We start from the raw sequence: 22,884 nt of genomic DNA, 5'->3' as shown, positions 1-22,884 counted from the left end.
AGCTAGACTTGGTAGATTCATAACTAAAATTGTCTAAAATTGTCGAATCGTAACTAAAATTGATCGTTCCAGAAAAAATGATGATTTTTGGTGATTTACGATATCTACCTAGTACGATAGTTACTAGTAGAGCTAGTACAGTAAGTACTTTTCTATCTGTCTGTCTGTCTAGGTAAGCCAATTCCAAGGAAGTTATTAATGTCCGATGAATCTAACTGAAGGCAGACAAGGTCAGATTTGGCTTGAGTCTTGACTAATAAAGATATTCATTCATACCTGGTATTCACACCTGGTATTCACACCTGGTATTCACACCTGGTATTCATACCTGGTACATACTCATACCCAGTCGAGCCAGTACTCATACAAAGTACGTCCTGCTCTGGACATTTTCCCATTTCGCCATTCCATTACTAGGTAGGTATGCATTCCGAGGAACCCCAGAGTTTGAGCCATACAGGTTTTACCTATTATTAACTACTCGTAAACTCACCAGGAAATTGATTCACAAAGCAAATCATGCCCCATCTTTTTTGATGTTTTTGATATATACGTGAATACTAGGTAGATATTGAATATACATTGAATATACATACAAGGTCATAATTATGGTTTATGTTCTTCACAGGACATACCAGGTAGCTCATTGACGTGGCTGTGAGTGAACTGTGGATTTTCTTCCACTGTACAGCGTACATAGAGAAATTAAGCGGCAAATGCAAATCAGGAGATTAATTGGAGCTCCCCGTTACATCCGCACCTGCATCTTCATTACTAGCTATGCTCCTATGGATACAATGCATTTGAAGGCATGTCTCTACAGGGTTACTGCATTTTACTGGAGACCGCCGATACCCCCAAATAACATTTCGCTGTACGATAGAGATCATGCACAAATGATCCTTCTGCTCAAGTGTGTGTGAGCTACCGATGTTCTGTTGCGAAAGTGGTGTGCTCGTGTGCTCGTGTACTCGTGTGCCCTTTGGTGTGCCCTGTGGTGTGCCCTCTGGCTTGATAACAGGCGATAATGCTAGGAGACTTCTTATTACGAGGTAATAAATGGTAATCGATAGGAGATGAGTACCAGATCAAACTCATTAGTGAGTGAATAGTCAACGAATTTGCTGACTATCTAGGTACTTGACATTCCCAAGTAATCCTCCAGCTGTCTGTAATAGGTCCCTACCTACATGGTGATATCCAACATACAGCTAGCCTAACCAGAAAAACAGCCAACCGAGCCATAATAAGTCTAATCCAGTATTGTCGATCGATAAATACTCACAGGATGATCTCCTCGACGCTTAATCCCAAAAGCGTAACGGTGGAAGAGAGACAAGTCCATGGGGTATACAGCCACGACAGCTAGCTTTTGCCAGTCAAAATATGGACCATACGGAATATCCCCCTTCAGCGGCAAACACCCCACACACTTCGAGTCCCGCCACCATGATCTCTGTTGAATCCTACTCTATGTCAGAAACCCTTTACTCGCATTCCATTCTTGCGATATCGATATGTCGAGTGTTTGCCGTACCAATAGCCATTTCTTACTCACCAGGAAAAATCAATCCCAAATCTAGCGTGGGTGATAGAGTACCCTAAAAGGTTACTTGGGGACTCCAGAAAATCCCCATAGAGCTTTGACTAAACTCAATTTTCGCCAAGATACCAATCACCATCTGTCCCATCAAGAAAAATTATTCATACCATGAGAACCTTAAATGCGTCTTCAAAAGACCATTGTTCAGCTTCTAGATTTATCACAGAATGTTTGGCATTTTGCTACGTGCATCAGGTTGATGGGGGGATATGAATTGCATACCTACTCCCAACTCAAGCTTACGTGGACGGCACTCGTAGTTCTGTTGAAGATAAGACTACGAGTAGAATCATTGTCTTTATAATTTCGAGGTATGAGTACATGTCATCGACACCTTACTAGATGGTTAGCTCTGTCTGTCCTACGTACCATTGCTGAACAGGCAATTTTCTCCGGCACGTAAAAAACTGTCAGAATGACGAGGAGACAGCTGGGTTATATTTGACCAAGGCCTCCGCAATTTTTGATACTAGATCTTGAGAATAGCAACCGATAGTCTTTAATATGACTATGACTGCATTCAAGACATGGCAAGCAATCGCACTTCTTTGACAATACCTACGTTCGCCAAGCATTCAACCAAGTCATTAGTCTACGATTCCCTGAGAATTGTGACATAGTTGATACTGTAGTCTCATCGAAACCAATCCATTGATCTGGGTCAAGTTCCCCTCCTTGAAGCCACCAAATTCCCTTCATGGTGCAAGAAAACAACGGTCTTACAAATAAAGATCGACATTGACAAGAAGCCGCCGATAATGTGCAAATACTGCTGTCTGTCTCGTCTGTATGCCGAATGATGCCTAAGGCATCATGGGTATATAAATCTTGACGTCAAGTTCCGCGGTTAAGGGGCCTAGCATTTCGTCGACTTGGTGTTCAAATTCCATTTTTCCGAAAACGTCTGTGGAAGTTTAAAGTTAAGCCCCCAAAGTTAAGCCCCATTGAATACCTGATCCATCATGCTTCTTGTTTGACTCTTATCTCGGGAAAACCAGAGGGTATGTTCGAAATGTTTCACTTGGGGGTTCTCTTGTCAGTATTACAATCTGGTTGTTCAAAACGGTGGTAAAAAAAGGTTTTCAGATTAAGCATTTAACTTTTCGATATTTACCAGCCTTCGAGAAAACAAGCTTCCTGGCGAGTAAAGGTTGCTGTCAATGGTAGCATCACTGACGAGAAGGGTCCTATTGGCGATATAATTCTTGCGGGTAGCGGAAGAACTTGCCGAAGGAAGAAGTTTAATGGCTTTTCTCATCCGCACAAGCAGATACGATTGACCGAGAGTTCAGAGTTTATTCTCCCAAGTCCCATGTTTCTGCGGACATAGTAACTACTGGGACTTTTGTGCAGTCATTTTCCTGAAGCGTGGTGAGATGCTATCAAGCTTGCAGTAGATATCATTCTCAGAAACAACCGTGAAATTCCCCGATCAAGCATTTTCACTTACCTCCAAGGGTGCACTTGTCTCAGTCTGTATATCTCGTGGAGGCACCACGAGGTTCTAGACATTTGGAATACTGTTATCCGCGTTCTCCCTTTTCTTTTTCCTGCTCAAGCCTCCTCTCCCAGCATGTATAAAGTTTCCTCTTGAGAATCAAGCTGAGAATTCCTGATGATTTGAAAAGTGGCGGTTGCATTTGATATTGGGCTGATTCACAATAGCGGAGTGCCCGGTGTCAGCGGGTGCCAGTTAGAAATCGCGGATGATTTGAGACACATTCTAGGCTTTGTCTCTGTACGAAGCTTATTTCTGTAAGGAAACAACAAGTAGGACGGTACTAAATACCAAAGCTTATAAGTTATTTATGATCAATGGGGATGAGGAGGAAGGATTACTTGCATTTAAATTTAGGGTTGCAGAAAGGTGAGTCGATTGCCTATGATATTGTCTGTGTTGAAACATCAGGATCGGCGGTATGCCGTATCAGTCTGGATAGTCTGTAAATCAAAAAGTGTCAAATTGAATCGTCCCTTCCGAAAGAAAGCTTAAGGTTAAAGTTAAAAAGCAATTCCGTGCTAAGTATTCCCAATTCTTTGGTTGGTATCTCTCATGTCTTAACCACTCAATCTAACCATTTTCACCATACTGTAAGTTCGTGACTTTCTTTTTAAAACCTCACGCCCTTCTCGAAGGAGAAATTTGGGGGTCAGATGTCCGGAACGCCTGTTGATTTTGTAGTTTCGTTGAATTCTGTAAAGAGAAGTCTGGAAAAAACATTGTTGAAACTCGAGCTCCTTGGACAATGGCATAGTACCAATGGTATTGCCTGACTTTTTCTGTCCGTACTTTGAACGTTTCTTGGTGGCTACGAAAGCCGAAAAATCACCACTTGATCTGAAGACGGTTGCTGTGCCGGACTGAGAGTTTAATGGTGACTTAAAGGTCGATGGTAAAAGAAAATTGCTCTTCATCATTCGAGTCAAAGATTACCTAGTACACACTCATGTACAAAAGACCAAAAACCGTTATACTGAATCCATAACTTTCCAGGCTCATCCAAAACGAACAGCGGCCTCACAATGATGGCAATAGAATCGAACCTAAGGGAAAAGTCCATACGAAATTCTCAAAGGAGCCAGGAGAAGGAATTGATACCTTGCTTTCATCATATAGAGGCTTGCGATAGTTTGGGCCAGAAACACTCATGGTGTTGATAATCTGCTGTCTCAAACAGCAACCATGAAAGATGAATAAATTGTTTATCTCTTTGGGGATGCCAGAATTTATATCCGACTTAGTGGTTGAAAGAGAGGGGGGTTGGTGATGTCGCCACTGCGTTCCAAATGGTTGTTGTGTTGAGAAAGTTGATGAGAAGTAGTCAAAATCATCTGCAGAGCGGGGGAAATGTTGCTGGAGGAAAGAGGCTTAATTATGGCAAGTGGAAGCAACTACATACTATGTGCTTTGTTTTTTTCTGGAGCCACGAGTGACCTCATGGAAGTTTGCCTGGATGAAAAATAAGGACTCAATGTTGAAATGTTGAAAAGCTGGGAAACTTTCCAACACGTGCCAAATCATCAATGGTGTTGCATAATCACTTTCAACGTTCAGAACTAAAAAGTATAATCATTAATCGAGTTATTGTTCTATTTCTAATAAGTAGGTTATCTATACAGGGTATCTTAATCATAATTCATAATCCGTGAAGTCTTTCAATACAAGCCATAAAACCACCATGCTAATTTCCAAGCCAGTTCCAAAGCCAAATCCCAAGTCAATCTATACAATAAAACTAAAACTCCAATCCAAGTCCATTAATAATCCCGATTTTCCAGTCCCCGAGTCCCCACCGCAAGACAAGATGTTCCAAGTCAAGTGAATCAATGACAATCTCAGGGTCCTTACGTGCCCCATGGGAAAACCCATGGAGGAAGTTCCCCACCTACATAGTGGAGGTGTTTTCAATTGTCATTGCTTCAAGTGACGAGGAAACCTCGTCTTGCGATGAGGAATTGGAGTTATAGTAAGCTCCTGCGCCCACTGCCAATCCACCGAGCAATAAGCTCAACCCTAGAGCCTTCCCAAAGCTCAGTTTTCCGAATTCTTGAGTGGGCAAATCCTCATTTTCCTTGAGCGAAAATTTACCAAAAGCCTCTTCAAAACCATCGTCCAATTGGTAAGCTTTAGGTTCTGGGACATGAAGTTTTGGATTCGCAATCTGAATCTCATGGCGATTATTGTTCGTCTGGCCAAAAGTCTGCTTTTGGGTCATGCTGTTGAAGAAATTTTCCTTTCTCTGAGCAGATGGCGCTTCAAGTCTTGGTCTGTTTGGTGGATTGCGAAGTCGATGAGCCGGACTGATTGGAGCCGCTGGTAATCTGCCATAAAATGGAGAAGGGCCGTTAAATGGAGCGAGGGATTGCGAAGAGGATGGTGATTGACCGAAGTGTTGTACGGGGGTCTCATAGTTGGATGTCGTGTCCAGAGCACGATGACGAATGTTGAAGTCATGGTTTACACGAGTAACGGTAGGGTCCCAATCCATCTCCTCGCCTTCTTGCAATTTCCAGTCTGGCAACTCACCAGTTGCTAGGTAATGATTGAACTCGACTGGATTCAAGCCAGAGGTGGTAGTTTTCAGAAGAAGATCCGTTTGTCTCGGAATTTCATGGCGTTGATTGGAGTTTCGAGCATATGTATTTGCGGAAGCCTTTTCGTTAAAACCAGATGTGCGACTCTGACGATCATGTTGATATGACTGTTCTTGATTGTACTGGCTGCTTCGTTGAGAGTGGTGTGTTGGTGGTGAAGGTGTTTGATGATGGCCTTTTGGTGTCGAGGCCATGATTTCATCAAGAACATCTGACAATGCATTGCCGGACTTTTCTGAGGTCTGGAATGCCGATGGTGTGTATATTGGGCCTGGGGTTGATTTCCAGAGAGCAATTTTTTTAGGACCAAGATAGAAACGTGATCCGTATGCAATAAGAAAGTTGAAGAAGGTGGTGCAAATATTGGCTATCATCGTTATGTGGGATGAAAGGTGTGCAAAAAGTCCGTTTTCGAACGTGGAGCATAGAATGACTCGCAAGACCAGTTGCAAGAGTACTTGGTATCCATACCAGTCGAAGAAGCCAACGATACGTTTAGGATTTCCTCTTGGATACCATCGTGAGAAGAATGGGTTCATGCCGCATGACAAAAAGTTGTGGAATATGCTCCATCCAAAGCATCTCTTAGATGCCAAAAAAGAGATGATGTTGAGTGTCAGGTTGTTCGTTAAAAAGGGGATTAAGTTCAAGGTCTGGGTCAAAATATCTGTAGCATTAAAGAGGCCGAGAACAAGAGCAAGCATCTGTCCGATAACAACGAGGTACCAGATTTTTGAGGCAGTTGGGTAAAGGAGGGTTTGATATATGACATTTTGAAAGGTATCCTTCCATGTCTTTTGGTTTCTGATTCGTTCGCTGAGAGCGTTCAACCTTCCAAGCCAGTCAGATTTTGCGAATTTGTCTGCTCTATCACGTTGTTCCTGAGCCTTTGGTGCGCAATTTTCGCAAACCATTGGATAACGCTTGTCAAGGTCTTTCTTGATAACACGGATCTTCTCTTCAGAAGCCTGGTAATTTGGATGTTCAGGGTCAAGCTCGACATTGAGCTGCCTCATGACATCGTAGTGGTATTGTTGATTCCGCAAGCATCGTTCGCAGAATATAGATGATTGAGTGGTGTTTGCTTGGGTATCCTGAAAATTCAAATTTGATCCAGTGACCGCCGACGGTGGATCTGTAATATTGCCATTATTATCCAAATAATTGGTGGCTTCACAGGTTTCACATTCAAAATATGAGATTTGAGAATTCCATGTAAGATTTGACTTTCGTCCACAGTAAAAACAAACTAAACGTTTGCTGAAAAACATCTTTGATGAAGTGAATTTGATTGGTAGCTTGTAAGTTGATGAAAGTGTGAGTTGTCTTGATGATTTGAAAGTTGTGAAATTTGTGAAGCTGTAGTTGCATGGCTGATGAAGATCATGCCGAAGGGGGGGTTGAATATCGCGTCGCGTTGTTGAGCGTGATTTTTTAAAGTTCAAGTCTAGACGATTACTCGAAATGTTAGCTTCGGCCTTTATAGACACAATAGGAATAACCGATTCGGTTCGGGACAGTATTGATCGATGGAAAGGAAGGAGACAATAATGATGCTTACCGTATTTGATACTGATGAAGAATGACGATGATGATGATGATAATGATAATTCAAAATTCAAAATTAATCTGATCAAGTTCACATCATATCATATACTGTTGGTAATTCATGATATGAGAGCCGTATATCATCAAATCATCCCATTCATCTATTCAGTTCGTCCCCTACATTCATTCAATTTACACCATACACTCACTCCTATACACATATTCCAGACTATTTCGTATCCTCTCCCTCCTCGAAGGGCCCAGAAACACCCACTTAGCTCCTTCAGCCTCGCATGGGCTCCAGCCATGATTTACCTTTCAGCCTTGTCTCTGATCATAGCAGCAGCCTTGATTATTATCACCACTGCCTTTGTAAGGTCATATCCAATATTCTAGAATGATGCACTGATTTGAAACAATGTAGCTTCGACTTCTCTATCTGTTCTCTCCGGATTCTCGACGGCCTCCGGTCAAAAGTAAAGATGAGCCTTCTCATATGGTGGTAGTTCTTGGTTCTGGTGGTCATACTGCAGAGATGGTATCTCTTCTTCGCGATACAGATGCAGCAAGATACAAACACCGGACATATATCATATCTGCGGGAGATAACTTTTCTTCTATCAAGGCTCAAGATTGCGAGGAGCGTATACAATCGAAGCTTCGACCTTCTTCGCCATGTACAAAATCTGGCGAGTTTGATGCTACCACGGGGGTCTGGGATCTCATAGTTGTTCCAAGGGCGAGGGAGATACATCAACCACTTTACACTGCGCCCATATCGTCCTTCTGGTGTATGCTGGGATGTCTCAAGGCATTATATAAAATTTCAATGACCAGTACAATACACCAGCAATATCCAGACATCATCATAACAAATGGTCCTGCTACTGCCGTTCTTGTGGTCATGGCAAGCTTCCTGTTGAAATTTCTCGGGGTGGCCCCAATTTGGAAGATGCAAACGATTTACGTGGAAAGTTGGGCAAGGGTAAAGACATTGAGCTTAAGTGGTAAAGTTTTGTTATGGCTAGGTATTTATGATCGATTCCTCGTTCAGTGGGAAGGCCTTGCTAGACAGATAAATGGGGATAATCCTCAGAAGAGGGTGGAATGGAGGGGTTTCTTGGTACACTAGCAGAACGCCAAAATACCATCAGTAATATGCTATCCTTCCAAGTTGAGTAATCTCAATTATGAACAGTACAACGGGCCTAGACAATCACCACACAAAGGAATATCAGTGACCTACTAGCCCTACCGCATCTATCAATGTCCTTTGATAGATCCTTTAAAACTATAGTCCAACATCACCCAGTAAATTTTATGCTCATTAACGCCAATTTTGCCCTTATAATGCTGTTGTACATGCCTTTGGTAAGATTGAGCATTTTCATGCGGCAGCTGTTGCTGGCTCTTCAACAGCCTCTGCATCATCCAAAAGAGCAGCGTCCTCGTTTTCGGTGCCAACACCAGTATATGCTCCTTGTTGTTGCAAGTTCGCAGCCTCGACTTCTTTGGTAGCCCATGCCTTCCAGTCCTCGTAGCTCTTATCTTCCAGCTCCATTCCAACCTCCAAAGCACCTTTATGAAAGTATGCTCCAACGTATTCTGCCTCTTCTTTCGCGATCCTTCGTTCGATCTCCTCTTCCTGACGAAGAGCATAGAATTCCTTCCGTGCTATATCATAAGCCTCACTATTAGACATTTGCGTATTGTGTATCAGCCAAAGCTGCCTCTGTACCACACTGTCGAAATGTTAACCAAACGTCGCAATACCCTGAGAATCAATTTTACCTTTCACCGGTCAAAGGTCTGCCTGGCTGTGCTATTCTACTCCAATCACATCTTTGCCCATCACGTCCATCGTCCTCCAGCACAACTCTAGGTCTTGCTAACTCCCATGGATGATCACGGAAGAATTCTTGTCTTATTCGATCTTCCTCGTATACAATAGTTTGTGGTTTGAATAGCTTGCTAGCTTTTTTCGTCCTAGGTCTGCCATTGCTTCCTCGGTGTTGAACAGGTTGCGTCCGTGTGAGGATTTCAGAAGGGGGTACTGAGCCGATTGTCTTATACCATGGTGGTGCTTGGGAGATACTTTCAGATGCGAGTAATGCCGATGCCGTTTGGTAAACGCGCGATGGCTTTAAATTGAGGCCCCTCATACTCGCAGAACTTTCGAAACGTTAGGATCTATTTCACTCAATCAAAATATCGAACTTACAATCTCAAAGTAATCTATGAACAATATTGCGGGGGTGGTGGTGTTCTGGGTCGCAAATATTGATAGGTTTTTGAAGTCTGGCGGCAATCTCCGCCAAAATTTTGGAAATTTTGGCGATAAGTCCTAAAGTTTTCAACATATCAATCCTCAACCCCCCACAAGCTCCCAAGTCAACCACAACGGCAGATAAGGACTGGAGGGCTGGCCTGGCTCCAATGACTTTTCAGAGACGTTGACAAAAACTCAAAATGTCAGCCGGCTCATGTCCTCCTCTTGTATCTCCTCCTCGACGAGCAGCACCCTCATCTCGAAGCTAGCAGCCCCTCGACAAGCTCTTTCCTTTTTATATCCAATTGACATCCCAAAAGCTTCCACGAAGTCTTCCCGACGACATCATCTCAGGAAACCTATACAAATGGTCTCAAGTACAGTCGGACTCGAAGCATGGTTTATTTCCTCACTTGCCAGTGCAGGCCATTGCCACAAACACACCCCAAAGCCTTTACAACCGGTAACTTTTTTCACTTCTCACAGACCTAACATATCTACGAAGGATCTGCGGTCAACCAAACTCAATACGCAGGGTCGAAATTATACATATAATACACAATCTGCGGTGGACGAAAAGAAGATCACGAATGAGGCAAATCAGACTCGAGAGGAGCTCATGGAGCTTGTGGATCAGTACCATGGGACTTCGTATACACATCAATTACCCGTCATGGAATCTCCAGACCTTCACCAGCCAGGTTACGCTCCCCACCTACAAATTTTGGATGAAGAGGAAGATGAATGGCCACCCACTCATCAGGCATGGCCTGCCGATGACGAAACGAAAGAGAAGCTCAAAGAGCTGGAATCTGCACTGAAGAATTTCTACTCCCATGAGGCGGAAGATATATATCAAATCTACCGTGAACTGCCAGAACCTCGAGTTCCTTATCTAGAAGCCAACCTAAGACATATGTTACTTCGCCACTTGAGTATCGTAGAAAGGAAAGACGAGCACTCGATGCTCAGGTACTTCTCGGTTGTCGACGATATGAAATCAACAGCTATTCCTTTAAGTGTTTCGGAATGGACAAGTGCCATTTCTTTTGCTTCCAAATACGTTGCCAAGGCCACAGATGTAGAGGTCGAAAGTGCTTTGAAACTGTGGAGGGAAATGGAGCACATCGCAGGTGTCAGAGGCAATTATGCAACATTCAATGTTCTTTATGATGTCGCATGCAAAGCCGGCAAATTTACCCTTGGCGAAATGATCTACAAGGAAATGATAGCCAGGGGCTTCGAGTACAACCGATTTCATTATGTCAGCATGATATTTACTTGTGGTCTGAAAGGCGACGGTGATGGAGCGCGAGCAGCATATGCAGCGTTAGTCAATGCTGGAGAAATTGTCGATACCGTTGTTCTCAACGCAATGATCTCGGCTCTTATCAAGTCATATGAGCCAAGCGCTGCGCTAAATATCTATGAGCGAATGAAAATCATGCATGCGGAACGTTCGGGCACACAGGAATGGCACAGGCATTTCAAGAATCGCAGAGAAGTCAAGCGCGCGTTGTTACGAATGGCGTTGGAATTCAAGCATGATCCAGAAGGCCGAGCGAAAGCTCAACAGAGCTCCATTGTTTGTCCGGATATTCAAACCTATAGGCTGTTGGTCAATCATTTTGCAGTTACAGAAGGCGAGCTAGACAAAGCGGCTAAGTTTCTAGAAGAAATGGGCCTTTTCAACGTTCCCTTGCACGGTGCACTTTTCCTCTCTCTTTTCAAGGGATTCTGTATTCATGGTGGTACTAGATACACGAAGTGGACGGCTGCCAGATTGGAAAGTGTGTGGAAAGCATATTTGAAAGCCCTCGACCAAGGTGTGGAAGGTATATACATGTCGACTTGGATCGTAACGAATGTGCTCAAGGCTTTCGCGACATGCTCTGGTCAGGCGAGGGCAGTGGAGGTGTGGAGAGATATAAGAGGAAGATGGCAGCCAGATGAGAGGCAGCTAAATGCCATCATGCCGGATTTATATAGGATTGGTATACCTGAAAATGGGTAACAAGATTTTTTGATATGTATATCAGTGTAAAATATGATGCAAATAAAGACCGCGATGATCGTTCCGTAGTATTCCACTTTTGAAATTAGGACCGCGTCCAACTCAACGCGATGCAACACACTCAATGTAGATGTTTGCTGTCGGCATATCATTCTTACGAGATAAGTATGTTGCAGCAATATTGCAATGTAATCAATGATGGGGGGTGTTGGTGATGTTCGATAGTGTTGGTGCAGTGAGTTCAATTATTGGACTCTTCCAAATGAAATATGTCACCAACTTGTCATAGTACATTCATACATCCCTGCGAATCTTCGTACAGTCCTTCATCAGGAAAAGTACAGTGCTTATAGTCAGTATTTCTGAGCGATTTGGTCCTGAACGACTCATTTACCAAACAGTTGGTTCGGTGTTATGACCACTTCAGGTTGGCGAGCAGAAAAAGAGACCGAGACCAAACTTCACAGAGCCACTACTATATCTCAGTATATAGAAGCGATCTTATTTCTTACTTCTTACGAATATTGATGTTTATTCATTTGGTCTTCTAAGCTCACTGTCCATACTTGATACTTTTTATACGGTCTCTGACCCAAAAATCAAAATACCGACCAATGCGCCTCCTCATCTCGAAGAATTATACTTGAGTCAATCTTCGATACATAACATGGAGTTCAACCACGGTACTTCTTTATGCATTGTAGTTGCCATCATCGTTCTTCATTTCTTCAGCAAGCTGGTCCAGGGCAGAAGACAGGAACGAATTCGACAGAAGCATAACTGTTCCAGACCACGTCATTACTCACACAAAGATCCTGTTTGGGGCATCGATTTGTTCGTGGGTGTAGTGAAGAGTATCTCGAATGGAAACAACTTTGCTTTTTTCCAATCCTTGTTTGATAAGCATGGCAAGACCTTCGAAGCCAATAGTTGGGGCCAAAAGGCCATCTACACAATGGATGCAGAAAACATACACACCATCCTTGTTAGGTCGCAGAAGAAATTCATAGTAGAGCCTTCTAGGCTGTATGCTACAGAATGCTTCTTAGGACGAGGAATCTTTAATACAGATGGTTCATCATGGAAGCAAGCTCACCTTGCCTCGAAATCGATCTTTGCAAGGGCACAAATATCGAATCTAGACGTCCTAGCAGAGCGTATGGATATCCTACTTGCTATGATACCGCATGATGGTACCACTGTGGACTTGTTGCCCTTGTTGAAACGACTTGTATGACGCCCCTAGAATGAAAATTTGGTTAATCTAACTGACACATGTAGTTTCTTGATACCTCCACGGAATTGATCTTTGGTAATTCGATCAATACCTTAGAACCGGGAAAAGGCAGATTTGACACCGAGAGGTTTCTCGCAGCTTTTGACACAACCTTGAAAGGCATCGGCTTGCGGGTCGCTTTGGGAAAGTTTGCTTTTCTGCAAAGCTTAGACAGGTCTTGGAAGAAGGCTCGTGACGAGATTTACACATTTGTCGACCAGCAAATTGACAGAGCGATAGAAAAAGCGAAAGAACCTTCCAGTCCTACCATTTCCCCAAGCCCAAACAGACGACTTGTTCTCTTAGATGAGCTATTGAAAACGACAAAAGACCGTGTTTCACTCCGTTCTCAGTTGCTCAATATCTTTCTTCCAGCACGAGATCAAACTGCCATTGCTGTTGGAAACGTCTTCTTCCACTTGGCAAGGCATCCTGAAGTGTGGAATCGGCTTCAAAATGAGGTGTCGAACTATGACGGACCTCTAACCTACGAGTCGTTAAAGCAGATGAGATATGCAAAGGCTATTGTGAATGAAAGTGAGTTCACTTATCAGATGATTGTCGCGTTGATGATGTTGCTAACTCAATATGCCAAAGGTCTACGTATACTTGCACCTTCTGGAAGAAGTATACGATCATGTGGCGAAGATTGCATCTTACCTACTGGAGGAGGACTAGATGGAAAAGATCCAGTATTAGTTGTTCGTGGAACCGAAGTCAATTACATATTTAGATCTATGCATCTGGATAAGGATCTATGGGGCGCGGATGCTGATAAATTTAGGCCAGAGAGATGGGAGAAGCTTGGAACCGCGCAACTTCGGGCGTATATTCCGTTCTCCAAGGGAGATCGAGTTTGTCCTGCACAGCAAATGGTGCTCAATGAATGTGTTTATATTTTAGTGAGGTTTGCAAAAACGTTCACGAGTCTAGAGAACCGTGATCTTAAGGAGAGGTTTGTGGAACAGCATAAGTTGCAGATGGAGAGTAGGAATGGAGTCAAAGTCTCCTTTGGGATATGATGCTCCTTTCTATAGCATTTATTTCGAGCGAAATGTAATGACGGCCTCACTTGAGTCAGGCCGACTGGCCAAACCAATCACCTAGGCTTTTCAAGACGACCAGAAATTTCTATTCATAACTATCTGAAAAAATCTATAAGAATTCGATCAATCAGACAGTATCTGCCTAGTATTCGTTTGGCCTCCTACAGACTCTCATGATGTTTTTTTGAACCTCATACCGAAATTGACTCCTACTTCATTGTTACTTATTGACTAAAATGTACTGTCATAATCAAAGAACGGATGTTCTAAAGCCTCTCTTGTACTGAGCCTACTCTCAGGATCTAACCTCGCCAGATTCACAACCACATCTGTAAACTCTGCATCAAGATACGACCATTTCCGTACAGGTGTCATCGGGCCCTTAAAGTCATTGGCCATATCGCTGCCACGATCGAAGAACGGATTATCCTCCCCGATGTGATCTAGAAACGCGAGATAGTCATCTTTGTCCCAGAAAAACGAGATGTGCCCCATTAAAATCTGATTCCATGCTTCGCGATCGACTAAATCCTCATTTTTCAAACCATTATACAATAATATCTGTGGATCCATAATGTAGATGGCAACTATGCCCATAGAAAAGACGTCAGAAGAAATGCTTTGCTTTGCTTTGCACCAAGATTCGGGACTGCGCCAGAATTGATTGTCAAGTTTACCGTCGATTACTCCTTTACCAAGAGAGAGGATGATAGAATTCTCTAGGTCTGAGACGCGGACGCTTTTGATGTGAAGAAGCTTGTCGGCTGTTTCTTCATAGTCAATGAGAATATTGCTTGGTTTGATATATGTCAAGGTATGATTTTAATTCTTGACCCTTAAGCCATGCCATTACTCTTACGACGGATACCATAAAAAATATCCATACCTCCATGAACGATGAATTTATCATGCATCTCAGCTGATCCAGTCAGAGCACTTTTCAAAACACCCTTCCTAGTCTCTACAGACAAATTTCTCTGGCAGAACTGAACAAGATTGTCCTTGAGAAAATCATAACAAATAATTCGAAATTTGGTATAGCATCTATGAATGTCCGTAAATTGGGATGTGAAGCCAAAGGTTCCTGAAGCTCTTGTTGATATTGAAAATCACCCTTGAGACAGTTCTTGATGACGAATTTCTTCCCCTCAACGCTGGATATAAAAATGAGCTTTATGATTTGTGGAATGATGGAATATTAATGAGGTTGTGAGTGTTGGTATATCTTGCTCGGTAAACATATAGCATGGGGCTTAACCTCTCGGATAAGATTCCTTCTATTTGATATGCTCGGCCAGAATGTCCATGAAGTACTTCCCTACAGCGAAGGGTTGAGGTTTGGTTGGTTATGAAGAGGTTGTTCGGTGATACGGTGGCGGGTTTGAGAGAAAAGAACTGTAGTTACGAAAGGTAATGTTCGAAAGGCAAGCCCTGATATTGGATATTGTGCTAATCCTTGGTACCATGGTGTTAATATCATTATATTGTCATAATAGGTATTTTAGTTTTATGTCTACATCAAATGGACGCGCAGACGTGGGATTTACCCCACTCCATGTGATCCATCCTAGCCCCTTCGCTAAAGCGACCTTGCGACATGATGTTTATGAAGGTGATCGCACTTGGTACAATGCAAAAATATCATTTCTTCCAGGATATCATTTTGATGGTCTCTTGGGGATACTTCGATGACTAGTTGTGCGATTTGGATCTTGTTTGTTATATATGATGGTATAAATTAGACATCTTGGGTTTCGCTGGCTTGTGAAAGAACTTCGCTCAAGATAATTATGTATGCCAGTTACCCAATCCTCGTTTCACTTATTCTTTACTCGTTCTACATAAATCTATCAGGTCACCAGCCTCTACTCTATCTAGGCCCCCATCTATCTACGTCTTAGACAAAATAGAGTCTATCAGTCTTTAAGGTTGAGTATCATTCGCAAGGTTGTACAGCACAAAGCTTAAAAATGAAAGTCGGCCGGCATTTTATTGCCAAGTCTCATTCGAACGTAGAGTCACTAAAAATGTTTACTAACAATAGAAAAAATTCACAATATTGTAATGAGGTCTTGAGGATAGTTTCCATTTAGCTATGGGGTACTATCAAAGTCACGCAAAAGTCGAATCCCAGTCATCCACCATCTAAAAAATATCAACCTCGAGCTCCATTATTCCCCCAGAAGTCTTCTGACGTCATAGACTTAATGCCGACGAGCTTTGCGCTCTGTATATGGTTAGCAATATTCTGTATCGCCTTTATAGATCGTACCTGATTCTGCCTTAAATCTCTCTGCATCCTCTCGTTTATAAGCATTCAATCGCTTCCGAAGCTCTTCGGCTTCTTTCTCAGTTATTGCAGGATCTGAGGGCGACGACCCCTTACCCGGAGCATTTTTCAAGCCTCTTTCTGCCCAATCAAGTAGTTTTTTCAAGCTGTTTGCGTTGTCGTTTTGGCCACGATCTGGCTGACAGTGATTTTTCAAATCGACGAGAGCATTATATCTGGCCTTATCATGATCATCCAAAACCTTGCTGTCTAAACCATTGATGCGATTTGTTGCGGCCATTTTATCGCACCACCTATAGGGTTGAATGAAGTTGAAATCCGAGCCAGTAACCACCTGGTAGGCGAATTGAAACAGCCGAAAAATGCCTCTTGTCGGTCGAGCATCACGTTGAAGGCGCTCCGCTAACTCGACAATATCTGTAGGTAAATATCCATCATTTCCTAACGATTTGATATTCTCGTACATATCATTTTCGATATCTAAGACCTCTACGTTGCCCTCCCATTTGTAGCAACAAAGCTCTAAATTGTAAGATTGTATAATTCGAAGAAGGAATTTCAGTTGAGCTTCTCGACGCCACCCTGGAATTAATGCCCTCCCAGGATGCTCGGGTCCTCTCGAATCGTAAGATCGCATATGGTCCTTGAAATTATGGACGAGAGTATTGTGATTTTCAGTATATTCCATGTCTCTAATAACTACTTGGTTAGTCTAATGAATTAGCTATCAAGCAGAGGTAGATCCTACTGAACTAATTCCACGGAATGTGGGGATAGACCTTGATTGGTTAATGCCTGCTGCAAATTGAAGCGTGATAAATCGAGGTAGATGTTGATCGATGAGAGAAAAATTGGCGTGATAGAGGAGACAGCAGATACAATAAAGTAAGTTTTGATGTTTTGTTTTTGCGTTGTGTGGATTTGATGGATTGTAGTATGTTTGTGTACGGGGGAGAGCGAGGGAAGAAGAACTAGGATAGCTTGTATGTGTTCAAGTATACTCGAGTGCTCCGAAGAGTCAATGGATGTTATTACGAGTCATAAATTTAATAGACAATGAGTCTGCACAGTGACTAATGTTGTCATTAAACCATTGGTCATTCAATATGTGTGAATAGAAAGCTGGAATCGGAGAGTTTCTAAGGAGCAATAGTATGGGAGTCATTCATGGAATAGTATGGGAGTCATTCATGGAAGTAATTTTAGAACTCGAAGAAATTACTGATAAAATCCTTGATGAGACCACCACAAACTTTAGGAAAGGCAAGACAATTCTATGACAGCCGCGAACAAATCTGCAGAGATTATCGTGACATTGCCGCGGAGCCTATGAATATCTTTCATGATTTGGAATTTATTAGTCGACGGCCTCGAACATCGGTCTGGAAACTACCAGAAACCGAGTTCATTCAGGATATATCCCCTGTTGAACAACCGCGTTGCACTTAGACCGCGTGGTTTCACTATATGTAATCAGACTTCCACTGCAATACAAAACCAAGGACGAGTAAATCTTCATCGTTCTATTGCTGAGGACTCTGCACTTGCATCAGATACCATAGTAATGAATATAGCATCAGGATTTCGGCCATATACTGTACCTACCACACCGGGTACTTCATCGTTCGAAATTTCAGGTGAGGATTGGCCCGAAATTGAGGATATCCTATAGTGATCACATACTTGATGACACAATATCTTCTAGACACTCGATCCTAGGCATGGCTAATATTGGCCAGAACGATGGCCCAGTTATGTGATCTATACAAAGTAGGACGAACGTGTCGTGTTCTTGCTTGTTGGTGAAATATAAAGATAGGATGAAGATATGGTGTATCCTGTACATGTGCAGTCGAAGCAGTGCCTCCGAGTGTATACATATTTCTGAGACATTTGACAACCTTGGAAGGAAGGAAGGTTGTTGGCATCAATTCATAATTTTCAGGTACAAAGGCACAATGCATGCATAAATATACTAACTACTACGTTGGCCCAATCAATTAATATAAGGCGTTCTGAGCTAACGCACGGTGTGGCGGCTGCTTACACTCCCCAGGAACCTATACAAGACTTACGACGCCCACTCAGCCTTCCAATATTCAAGACACCTCAAACATTACTTTCATCATCTTCCGGATATCAAACATAATATCACTTTGTTGATATCATTAGATCCATCCTCGCGCGGTGCGTCGAGTGATACATACCGGCACCAGCTTAATCAATTATCCTTATCTCCATCATGTCGGACAGTGCGGGGTCTCCACTCCTGCTCAGTCCAGAGCAACGACCATCGTCGAAGCGTTCTCAACGTTCTGTCAATTCACAGGACTTGGACAATTCTGGCGACTCACACGAATCATCGCCCTTGTTAGCGCACTCTGATGATACTCCTCGATACGATGGCGAAGAACCCGAAGATGAGGATGGTCGAATCGTATCGCCAGCGGCAGAATCTCTACGTTCTATCCATAATCGAGACTCTGGCAAGCCTGCCAATGAAGGTTTGCGATGGCCAACGATTTTCGCCGTCACCATGTTGTTTTTGGCTGGCATCATCATTCTGATATGTGCATTTTTCGCGCCTGCAATCGTTGAAGAGTATGCCAAAGAATCTCTTGTTATCGAGCCTACGAACCTCTCGATAGACAGCTTCACCGCCAATGGAGTGAAAGCTCGCGTACAAGTAAACTTTAAGATGGATGCTTCAAGGGTCAAGAACAATGCTGTTAGGAATATTGGAAGATTTGGCACATGGATCGCGAAAGAGGTTGAAAGTCAGGAATCGAACCTCGAGGTCTATCTTCCGGAATATGATAATCTTCTCATCGGAACCGCTGTTGTGCCCAAGGTGGTGGTAAATATTCAAAATGGTGTTGTCACACCAATCGACTTCGTTACCGATCTTAAAGCAGGAAGTGTCGATGGATTAAGACAGGTTGCCAATGACTGGTTAGAGGGTCGTTTGGGACAGTTGCGGGTATTGGGCAAGGCCGATGTCACATTGAAGTCAGGATTACTTCCGCTTGGATCTCAGAGTATATCCGAGTCAATGATTTTTGAAGGTCAATCTCTCTATCGTTCTTTTGCGTCATTGTACTTTGGGGAGAAAAGTATCGGTTGAAGGAAGTTCGTGGCTGTATTTCGGGCAATATACACACGATCTATAGTTTATAGGTGTATTCAAAAAATTGCCCGCGAGCGCAGTCACCACTTCCTAGATTCTCTCTCAATGTAAAACTTGCACTTTGAAATCAAGTTGCTAACTGACCCATAGGCAATGAAATTCCAGCCATTCCCAAGTATAACATAACTCGTCTCAACTTTAAGGAGATCCCTCTCTCCAAAGATGGCCATCGTGGAATGGCTGCTGAAGTCTCGCTATCCTTGGTAAATAGCTACCCAATAAGGTTGAGTATTCCTCCGATGCGATTCGATATACTTGTTTCGAATTGCGCTGCCGACGAACCACATATTCAACTCGCTGATGCCACTACTGATGACATCATGATCGAGCCATATTCAGATGTTACCCTTGACGTCGCAGGTATCGTTCGAGATCTACCTGAAAGTCTTTTGCAAACCTGCCCCAATTCACATTCCTCGCCGCTGGATTTACTTCTCAGTGACTACATTCACGGCAATGACACCACCATTTTTGTTCGAGGTTCAAATGCACCATCTCCAGAGACTCCCGATTGGATCACTCAAATTATATCAAGTGTCACTGTACCAGTACCTTTCCCAGGTCATACATTCGATCAATTGATCAAGAACTTCTCTCTCACAAACACAGATTTCAGCTTACCTGGACCTTTTGCGGAGCCTGGAACGCCCGAGTCAAATCCAAGAATTTCTGGGGATATAATGGTATTAGCAGCTTTGCCTAAGGAGATGAATTTTAGCCTTGACGTTTCAAAAGTTCGTGCGAAAGCCGATGTATTTTACAAGGGAGATAAGTTAGGTGTGCTAAACCTACAAAAATGGCAGGAAGCTCGATCGAAACGAGTTAATGATAAAGGCGATGCTTCTTTGAAGATCGAATCACATATCAAAAATGCGCCTCTAGAAATCACAGACGAGGATGTATTTGGGGATCTCGTGGCTGATTATTATCTGGGTGGGAAGGCTGTTAGTCTTAAGATTGATGCTTTGGTTGAAGTTGAAATATCTACTGTGCTAGGTGATTTCATTATTAAAGATTTACCCGCGGAAGGAGTTGTTCCCTTGAAACGTTAGGGACCTATTAATTTCAGCGCAACTGCACTGAAGCTGACGGGATTGCAGCGATCTCTACGGGCGGTGATCTCCACCAACTCAACCTCAAGGTTGGCGACTTGAAGATATTCAACACAGGGCGGACATCAATCAATCTCCAAGCGAAAATCAACTTCACTAATCCAACTGAATACACTGCTCGAATTCCTTACGTGAATATCCATATCTTGAATAACGGCTCAATAATCGGTGATGCTACGGTGCGCGATATCAGAGTCTCTCGAGGGAATAATACGAATGTTCTTGTTGAAGCTACTTGGGATCCCATGACATTCGGTGGTGAAAAGGGGCGCAAAATTGGTCGAGAATTAATTTCGCAATATGTCTCTGGTTTCAATACGACTCTTACTTTCGAAACTCATGAAGGATCAATTCCATACCAACCAAAACTCGGAAAGGCACTTAGCAAGTTTGCAGTCACGATGCCTACACCTCGATTATCGACGCCTGGGACTGGGAACGATAAGGGTCCCGATGATGGGAAACCGCACTTCATTGATGATGCAACTTTCCATCTCTTCTCATCAACAGCACAGTTTACATTACTCTCACCTTTACGACATAACACAATCTACATTGAATCTATTGATGCTGAAGCGTTTTATAACCATACCGAAACAGTTGGCAAAATTGTTTACGACTATCCTTTCGCAGTACCCCCTGGTGCAAGCGAATCGCCCAAATTACCCGTCGACTGGTCTTTTGATGGGGTAGGATATGACGCAGTAGAGAGAGCATTAGGTGGCACTCTAAAATTAGATGCGAAGGGCACAATTGGTCTTCGACTTGGTCAATGGACGGAGACAATCTGGTATTTGGGCTCCGGGATTGGTGCTCATGTTAGACTTTGAGGAGCGAAATGCTCAAGATTGTATGAGTTAGATCATAGATTGGGAGCAGTATTAACAACTGCGGTCATTAGGCGCATTTTGATTTGGCGTTTGGAAACATCGTCGTTTATTTTTAATTTTTATTGATGTATAAATGATACACAGAATTGCATGCAGAAATAAATCTTATCCTCCATTATTTTAGATAATTTGTGACGCCAACTCCATATCCATTGAACCACATATCATCAAATCTATCCTGGAGGTAAAGTACTTGCATCAACAATTTCTTCAGCATCCTTCACCAAGTTGTCCTGTTCGTTAGGACCATATAATGGAGATCGAGGAAGAGCCATGAGACCTGTGCGTGCAGACTCGAGAATTCCGAATGGAGCAATCAACTTCATGAATGAATCGATTCTACTTGGTTTAGCGGAGCTAAAAACGTATGATTAGTACATTTACACGCGCAAATCGAGCGTTTGGTAACTTACACCTCGACAATACAGCTGTGTGTGCTGATATCCAAGACCTTGCCTCCAAATTGATGTGTGAAATATGTGATCGACTTCAAATGCTCATGCTTATGTCTCAAAGCTTGACTTTGGGCCAATTTGACGGGGTGGAAATCATCGCTATCCTTCAATTCTGCCAATCGCTTTGTAGCCCAATCATCTTGACCTTGCAAAGCTTCAGGATCACTAGCAGTAATTTCTCTGTGATGCGCCAACAATTCCTCGAAGTATTCCGGACCGAGGAGATTGATCTTCGCAAGAAGTAATTCTCTCTGTACGAGGGGTGAAGTAGTGTAATCGAGAACAGCCCAAACTGGAACCAAGTCTTCCAATTGGCGACGAGCTTGCTCAACAACACCGTCTTGACCGGACAAAACAATTGTCATGCGAGACAAGTCTTCGACTTCAGTAGAGCAAACGACCAAGGAGTCAATGTTAAAGCCACGAGCTGCGAGAATACCAGAAACGCGGGATAGAACACCGGGTTCGTTTTGCACGAGACAGTTAAGGACATGGCGTTTTGCTGGAGTGGCGGAGGGAGCGGGGGTTTCGTAGAGAATATTGGAAACAGCTGCTTGTGCTGACCATGCTGGAGGAGCATCGGACGTAGGAAGAGGTGAGATGCGACGGTGAAGTGCCTTATATTCTAGAGCTGAAGTAGAAGAGGATTGATATCTTTGAATTTGTCGAGGGGTAATAGAAGTACTGCGTTTAGGGATTGCTGCCCTTACTCCAGAGAGCGAGAGAACAGCTTTGCGTGAAGCCATATTGAATAAATGAAATTATCCAATACTTCTTGAGAGATTATTAACGGTTGTATTCCTATCTCAAAAAACTGAGAAGGATTAAACAATTTGACTCAGAAGAAGTGACGGTCTAGGTTCAAGCAAGCCCCGATACCGCACAAAAAGGTTGAATTTGTTTCTATACGGCATTTGCCGATCTTTGTATCAACCCCAGATATTTTAGTGTCTTGGAGTTTATGTCGGTGCACGAAATCCTTGTCACCGAACAAACAGCACAAAAACTCGAAATAAAGTTCAGCCTCATAAATTTACTGGGTACCAGTAGTTGTTACAATCAATTGTGACAGTTATCTGTTTACAATTCGAGACCCATT

General features: G+C 42.9%; 9 protein-coding genes across 9 annotated transcripts; 4 read left to right on the top strand and 5 right to left on the bottom strand.

The window, feature by feature from the left end:
* Window positions 1-4,989: 4,989 nt before the first annotated feature.
* EAE98_011668 (uncharacterized protein) lies at window positions 4,990-6,969 on the bottom strand (the record flags this gene model as incomplete). The annotated part of the gene is made up of 1 exon (XM_038959290.1): window positions 4,990-6,969. One exon carries the CDS (start codon window positions 6,967-6,969, stop codon window positions 4,990-4,992), a length of 1,980 nt encoding a protein of 659 aa, XP_038804348.1.
* A 583-nt stretch (window positions 6,970-7,552) lies between these two features.
* EAE98_011667 (uncharacterized protein) lies at window positions 7,553-8,378 on the top strand (the record flags this gene model as incomplete). Its single annotated transcript, XM_038959289.1, has 2 exons — window positions 7,553-7,618; window positions 7,671-8,378. The coding sequence occupies 2 exons, from the start codon at window positions 7,553-7,555 to the stop codon at window positions 8,376-8,378; spliced, it is 774 nt and encodes a 257-aa protein (XP_038804347.1).
* Window positions 8,379-8,633: 255 nt separating this feature from the next.
* Window positions 8,634-9,408, bottom strand: EAE98_011666 (uncharacterized protein; the record flags this gene model as incomplete). The annotated part of the gene is made up of 2 exons (XM_038959288.1): window positions 8,634-8,988; window positions 9,038-9,408. 2 exons carry the CDS (start codon window positions 9,406-9,408, stop codon window positions 8,634-8,636), a joined length of 726 nt encoding a protein of 241 aa, XP_038804346.1.
* A 321-nt stretch (window positions 9,409-9,729) lies between these two features.
* On the top strand, window positions 9,730-11,529 carry EAE98_011665 (uncharacterized protein; the record flags this gene model as incomplete). Its single annotated transcript, XM_038959287.1, has 1 exon — window positions 9,730-11,529. The coding sequence occupies one exon, from the start codon at window positions 9,730-9,732 to the stop codon at window positions 11,527-11,529; it is 1,800 nt and encodes a 599-aa protein (XP_038804345.1).
* Window positions 11,530-12,196: 667 nt separating this feature from the next.
* Window positions 12,197-13,827, top strand: EAE98_011664 (uncharacterized protein; the record flags this gene model as incomplete). Its single annotated transcript, XM_038959286.1, has 3 exons — window positions 12,197-12,760; window positions 12,811-13,342; window positions 13,403-13,827. 3 exons carry the CDS (start codon window positions 12,197-12,199, stop codon window positions 13,825-13,827), a joined length of 1,521 nt encoding a protein of 506 aa, XP_038804344.1.
* A 255-nt stretch (window positions 13,828-14,082) lies between these two features.
* On the bottom strand, window positions 14,083-14,765 carry EAE98_011663 (uncharacterized protein; the record flags this gene model as incomplete). Its single annotated transcript, XM_038959285.1, has 2 exons — window positions 14,083-14,621; window positions 14,711-14,765. The coding sequence occupies 2 exons, from the start codon at window positions 14,763-14,765 to the stop codon at window positions 14,083-14,085; spliced, it is 594 nt and encodes a 197-aa protein (XP_038804343.1).
* Window positions 14,766-16,055: 1,290 nt separating this feature from the next.
* Window positions 16,056-16,778, bottom strand: EAE98_011662 (uncharacterized protein; the record flags this gene model as incomplete). Its single annotated transcript, XM_038959284.1, has 2 exons — window positions 16,056-16,078; window positions 16,124-16,778. 2 exons carry the CDS (start codon window positions 16,776-16,778, stop codon window positions 16,056-16,058), a joined length of 678 nt encoding a protein of 225 aa, XP_038804342.1.
* Window positions 16,779-18,193: 1,415 nt separating this feature from the next.
* On the top strand, window positions 18,194-21,365 carry EAE98_011661 (uncharacterized protein). Its single transcript, XM_038959283.1, has 3 exons — window positions 18,194-19,206; window positions 19,419-20,375; window positions 20,429-21,365. Exons 1-3 carry the CDS (start codon window positions 18,384-18,386, stop codon window positions 21,268-21,270), a joined length of 2,622 nt encoding a protein of 873 aa, XP_038804341.1. The 5' UTR covers window positions 18,194-18,383; the 3' UTR covers window positions 21,271-21,365.
* Window positions 21,366-22,677, bottom strand: EAE98_011660 (uncharacterized protein). Its single transcript, XM_038959282.1, has 2 exons — window positions 21,744-22,677; window positions 21,366-21,687 (listed from the first exon to the last, which is right to left on the bottom strand). Exons 1-2 carry the CDS (start codon window positions 22,529-22,531, stop codon window positions 21,504-21,506), a joined length of 972 nt encoding a protein of 323 aa, XP_038804340.1. The 5' UTR covers window positions 22,532-22,677; the 3' UTR covers window positions 21,366-21,503.
* Between the last annotated feature and the right edge of the window lie 207 nt (window positions 22,678-22,884).

Source organism: Botrytis deweyae, assembly GCF_014898535.1.
Source record: "Botrytis deweyae strain B1 chromosome Unknown BDEW_051, whole genome shotgun sequence".
NCBI lineage: Eukaryota > Fungi > Ascomycota > Leotiomycetes > Helotiales > Sclerotiniaceae > Botrytis > Botrytis deweyae.
The sequence above is the reverse complement of the archived record's forward strand: the minus strand, read 5'-3'. Positions and strand labels throughout refer to the sequence as shown.